This window comes from Pygoscelis adeliae, unplaced genomic scaffold (assembly GCF_000699105.1).
Source record: "Pygoscelis adeliae isolate BGI_AS28 unplaced genomic scaffold, ASM69910v1 Scaffold45, whole genome shotgun sequence".
In the NCBI taxonomy this organism is placed as follows: Eukaryota; Metazoa; Chordata; class Aves; order Sphenisciformes; family Spheniscidae; genus Pygoscelis; species Pygoscelis adeliae.
Window position 1 is genome coordinate 3,597,907 of NW_008825114.1, and position 6,292 is coordinate 3,604,198.

The 6,292-nt window shown below is 37.9% G+C and overlaps 1 protein-coding gene across 5 annotated transcripts in view; it reads right to left on the minus strand.

Annotated features, from left to right (window-relative positions):
• Positions 1 to 404: 404 nt before the first annotated feature.
• NFIB (nuclear factor I/B) overlaps positions 405 to 6,292 on the minus strand; it is a 177,748-nt gene continuing 171,860 nt past the window's right edge. For 4 of the 5 annotated variants that reach the window (XM_009328057.1, XM_009328056.1, XM_009328054.1 and 1 more), the window contains one exon: positions 405 to 2,573. In XM_009328057.1, the coding sequence (XP_009326332.1) occupies positions 2,556 to 2,573 (18 nt within the window). In that variant the 3' untranslated portion in view covers positions 405 to 2,555. The remainder of the gene's footprint in view (positions 2,574 to 6,292) is intronic. The other variant, XM_009328055.1, reaches the window with a different exon arrangement.

Here is a 6,292-nt window from a genome sequence, read left to right on the forward strand (position 1 = left end):
GGGGGGGAGAATGTTTTGATGTAGAGAAAAAAAAAAGGAATAGTTACCAGTCGAGCAGACTAAGGGAGGCAAATTCTCTGCAGGAGCAACTCCAGAGTCAACTAGTCAGTGGAATTATGCCAGCAAAGATTTTGGCCCTGTATGTGCATTTCCTAGACAAAGCAAGTGTCTTTGTCATTCTGAGCTAAAAACATTTTCTAATGTGAACACTTTAGGATGCAGTATCTTTGCCAGACTGGAAAAGGCTTCATCTCACTGTGGGTCTTGACCTCTCTCTCTGTCTGTCTGTCTGTCTCTCTCTCTCTCACTTTCTCAAGAAAAAAAAAAAAAACAAAGTAAAACAATTTCCTCAAGTCAAGTCTGCCTCCAACAGAATTCATTATTTATTTTTTAAATCCAGAAATGATTTCAGCTTGCACCCCAGGTGGGAAGTTAAAAAGAGGGAACCGATTTGAAAGTTTGTCACAGTAGGCAGAACAGTCGCTTTGCAGCCCTTGCCTGGCTAAGGGTGCACTGCTTCACAGCTACACTGTAAAGTGTTAAAAATCCTCCCCACCCACCCCAGAATATATATATATATGTATGTATAAAAAAAAATCCCCTGTCCACCTCTCAGTACAGAAAAGGACCTCATCACACTGCAAAAATAGCAGTACCCACTTTGGTCAATTAAAACAAACAAAAAAAGCATACATTATTCTTTTTTTTTTCTTTTAAATCTGTGTACTTACCTATAATAACCAATACAGCTAAAAGCACTACCTACATAGGCAAAACTTGGTATTGCATAATTCATATAAATTTGTATCCCCTCCCCCCAATATTAATTGGAAGATGAAAAACATGAAAGGTTAATAGAAAAAACACCAAAATACTGAAAATATTGCTGGTCGATTACAATTTTTAAGCGGCAACTATACACAGCCATGATATGCTTTATAAATGTGAGATAAAGGTATAACTGTCTAAAAAATCCATGATGTCACACTTTTTTCCCATCTGGAGTACAAAATATTTTGTCATAAAAATGGTAAAGATTTAAAATGATAATAAATGCAGCAAAACAAGTGTAGTGATGTCAATTTTTTTGTGTTTTTTTTCTTTTTTTGTTTTTTTCCATTTTTTAGATTTCAAGGCAAGGCACGTAATGTGGACATTATATCTTCGTGCAAATTAGGATTACTGGAAAGAGTATTTTAATTATTTTTTTAAAGAGACATAGAGGCAAAATGTCTGCCCATGCACATTATATTTCTGTCAATATGTGAAAATTGTTGAACAAGGCTAACTTCTGAAAGCACCATGCAAGTTTTCAGCACCCTGTAATTAGACTTACATTAAGAGTGCATTATTTAAATATAACATATCCCCATCCTGGTATTACCAGTTTGTAAACGGTAAGCTTTGCCCTTGTGACATGGATTTGCCTATCTCTTTGTCTCTATGATGCAGATTTTACAGAAACATGTAAACCCTATGGGTTCTTGATGCAACCAGTAACTTTAAATAAATAAATCCTACCCCTCTGTGGAGGCAGCAGCTAAACCAACATAAGTGCTGTGTTTCCATTGATTTCTTTTTCTCAAGGACATGATTTGTCTTGATTTAATGCCTTTTAATGCCCTCAAAAACTGAGGGGAAAAATAAGTTTGTTCAAAGTAATTTTTATTTCTATTTTTAATCCCCTCAATTTAGAGTCCAAGGGCTGAAGGACTTATAGTGATGACCCCTTAGATATGATTTTTAAATTGCACTTGCCTCTGTAAGTGTTTCTTTAGTAGGGAAAACATTCACTTTTTTCCTTTTCCTTTTTACTGTTGCATGAGGAGATAACACTTCTACCTACATAGAGGCATTTCTTCCATAGAGCCTGTGTGTTCATACTGATTGAAAACTTCAAACTGCATAACACACTAGAAAAGGCTGAATTAAGGGCCAAAGTTTCATAAATCCATACTGATAACTAAAGGCTACAGAGCTTATTTTTAAAACATTTAGAAATCAGAGTGTTGAGAAAATGGCTGGCTCACAGCCCTTGTCCTCCTGCAGCTCTGTTGCTGCTGCCTAGCCTTTGTTTTGTGAGATAACCAGGAATAGTGATCCCATGCGTAAACAACAAGATTACTAAACCAATAAAACTAGCTTATCATGCAAATATTAAGGCATCTAGAAAGTCAGTTAAAATATATTGTCAGAGACAGAACATCTATTTCCCAGTGGACTTCATATAACAAAGGCTACTTAGCAGGGGCTGCATTCTAACCATCAGCGAAATATCATCGACCCTTTGTATGTCATTTCAGTTTCAACCATAAGGGAATTAGTGATTGTAAGAGCTGCAATTGCTGGTCTATTTTTTCTTCTTTCTTCAGTTTCTTTTTTCGTCCTGTCTTCCTTTCTTTTTTTCTAATTTTGCTTTTATTTTTTTTTTTTATTTTTTCCCTCAGTTGCTTGTTTCTGCTTGAAGGAAAGGCTCTCCAATTATGTTCAAACCATAATTTGGGACATTTGTCGGCAGGATCGGTGTCCTATTTGATACTTGAAAAGGAACCAAGCTAGCCCAGGTACCAGGACTGTTGAAAAGGGGAAGGAAATAAGGAGAGAGAGAAAGAGAGAAAAAAAACAAAACATAAATTAAACATGCTGCAAAAACGAGAACACAATGAATTTCAATCAGGGTTAAGCCAATATTCATTAATAATGGCACGACTTAAGATAAAATAAGAAACCAAATTGTGAATATTACTTGAGATTCTACTTCACAGTTTTCTTTGTGAAAGTATGACTTATTTGAAAGAAAAATAATTGCGTTGATCTCAGTTGCAAGTAGTATTACTGCTGTCTTACACTAAGTGTCCTGTTTGTTTATGAAAGCCCCCAAAAATTTCAGATGCAAATATATAGAGCAGACACAACTAAACCATACAGGTGACACTATATGGCACCACGGATGTTATTTAAGAGCTACTGAAATACACTACCATGTACAGGTTTGCTCTTTTCAAGAACACAATGTAAAGGTTCGGTGGTTAAGCTTCCTGTGTGGTTTCCTACCCTCTTACAACACGGCAGTTTACCTTGTCTCAGTCTCAAGATGTGCCTCTGAGGTGCATGGGTCCCCACGAGAACGGAGGACCTTTAATATTCAAAAAACCTGCTTTCTTTACAGATTCTTTGCAAAAGGTATCAATGCCTAAGGAACACTGGACAACACAGGGCCCAATCATGTAAACACTTGTAGCCAAGGGTAGCTGTGAGTCAAGGGTAGCAGCAAGCACCATAAATTTTTCGACAAATGTCTGAGAAAGAAAATATTTTCAAAGGCAATTCAACGACTTTCAAACTCAAGTCATCGTTTCAAAAGCACTCTGTCACTGAGGAGTTTAAGTCCCAATGGCATTCACATGTTTACCAGGCACCAACTAGCAGCAGGTACCATACCCAACAGCATTTGCAAGATGGATACTCAAAGAAAGACCTCAGCTGTCTCTATTCAGTAACCAGAGCAGACCCTGAGCAGCCTCTTCCTTAGATGTGTTTCTGGCAACCCAGAAATAATGGACTTTAGAGAAAGTCTTGCCAAATTTATCCAGAAGAAAACCAGCATCATTGTGTCAGCAATCATTGCCAAACAACTAATGCCAGAACTGGACACACAGCGTGCAAACACATGCTTCTTCTGCACTTCATTGTATCGAGTTTTTATCCGCACTAGGTGTTTACGCAAACACGACAGCTTACTTGGGAATACACATTGGCATTAGACTGAGTTATATATATATATATAGCTTCACGATAACAAATCTGAAGACTAAAACCTCCGACATATGTTTTGCGGAGGACGGATGCTGGAAGTTTTCTTCCTTCTCTCCCTTTGGTCACCCCTCCACACTGCTCTGTCCCTGGATGAGCAGTTGCACTTTTGTGGCATCGCGTGTAAAGAGGAAAACAGACCCTTTTTATCTCTTTTAAATATGTAAAAAATAACTACATTTCACTTGGCAGATTTATGTGATCCTTTCAGTTGCTGCTGTATGAACATTAAAGAAAGAGGTCAACTTATTTTGTGAAATCCAGGGGACGTGTTCCTCAGGTATTTTATATTAAAAATAATACAAACAGCTTCTGTCATTTACTCCTGTTTGATACTCTACCTCTTTAAGCCTGTTTATTTACTGTTTTGATTCCTAACAATTAATTTCAGGTGCTCTGTTTTACACAGAAAAAAAGTGGAAAAAATTGCTGACCTGCTTGTCTCAATAATGGTCAGATTCTGAAGGGAGCAGGACTAATTTTTTTCCTCAAGGAAATATAAGAAATATCAATATCCTAATGTATTTTAAATGCCTGAAGTACAAATATTATTCAATAGTTTTTTGGGGTTTTTTTCCACTTGGGAATAGTCTTGAAGGTCATCTGAAAATCTGGGGAATCTTCAGAAATTAAAAAAATCTTGCTATATTTTCAAAATCTAAGATCAGCTAATATGTTTAATTCCCCAATTCTCTTTTTTTTTAATTCTGTTGACTATTGCAAATAAAATAAATTCTGTTGTTGGAGAAATAACTGCTTTTGAAATGCAAAAATCACAGTTACACCACAAATATTGAAATATTCACAAAGACTTAAACCCAGTTGTTCATTAAAGATTTGTCTAATATGATCTGATGAAAAGATTATGTTTCGAAAAAAACCTCAATATCAGAACCTCATTTAAGAGGCTTAATTGTTTCAACTTATTCTTCATCTTCCTTCGCAGTTTGTTTTAAAATGCATTTTTTGTTCCTTCCTCTTCAGATTTCAGTGATGTTAAGAAGTAAATTCTGAAATAACAGACACAATGTAAATCGTTTCCAAGCACAGGGATTTGTAAAAATAGGAACTAGTAATAAAAAATAAAGAAAAACAAGCAGATTTGCTTGCTCAGGACTGTCTCAATATATTTTTTTACAGTGCACAGTTGTTTGCTGTCCTGTTACACAGGATTTACAGTGTTCAGGGACTTTAAACAAAATAGAACACTAACTAAAAGAATGTAAAGTCTGTGTGAGACCAACAAGGTATTTAAACAATTTCTGTTGCAAAGGCTAAATACACAGCTTCCAGGTTATCTTTCTGAAGATTTACAGTGCACTTCAGTGGTTGCATACATATATATGTGACTTTTTCCTTTGTTTTAAAGTTGACAACCTTCTAATGACTACAGCCGGTGAAGGAAAGCAGTCAGTGCTGATCAAGAGCAAATCACTATTTGTAGCAGCTTTCCTATCTACTACTTCATATAGGAGACAGAGATCTTGATTTTGTGGAAAGTGCTCAATAAAAATAACTTGCAGCAAGTGACTAATAGGACTGTTGTTGCTGTATGACCTACAAATCTAATATAAGTGTTTGTTTAAACCCTTCAAGCCTCCCACCTTACAGCACAACCGTGACAAAAATGCGGATTGCAACAAATTCGTCAATGCTGTTTATGAATCCTCAGGGAGTAATACGTCTCCCACGTTAACACTGTGTAGATCCCACAGGAGTTTCGGGAAGCCTCTCGCGCTGCTTGCGCAGAGCCTTCAGCTGCCCACCAGAGATGGTGGCACAGGTCACGGAGCACCTGTGGCGCCAGGACAGCTACACGCTGTTGGTGTGCGATGGCTGGAAAAGCCACCGCTCTGACACCTCTGAGGGCAGGCAGAAGTCCCTGTTCTACATGCACCCACTGGGCAGCGGCTGACCCCACTGGCAGCCGGGAAGGACCGGCCATCCCCTCTGTTTGCTAGCACTTCCTAAGCCATGATCTTCAAGGCTTGATGAGCTCCAGTTGTATTTTAGAAATTAACCTTATCATACTGCAGTTTGATGTAACTCTATCTTGGGCCACCCCAGTCCTGATACCGCCACCAAATGTTTACTGCAGACAAAAGAGGAAACCTGAATGAAAGTTACTGAGATGAATAGCGCTAATCACAGCACAAAGCTCTGAGAACAGCTATGATACAAAGAATAACCAAAAAAATAACTCAGGCTCTGTTAAGCTGCATATGTATGGCTGTCTATCCAACATTCCCACATACCCCATTACTTTTATGGTAAATTTAATTGAACTTTGAACTACATTATGAGCCATACCCTGCTTTGTAGCTCCCCAATGCTCCTGCATGCAGCCAAGCCAGACTGACAGCCCAGAAGAGCAAGGTCCCCTGTCAGCTTTCTCAAACGTGCTCTGAAGGGACCTCTGTGAGCATCAAAGAGTTTAGCTTCTACAGTTTCTCTGCAGAGTGTCCTAGCAGAAGTGCCA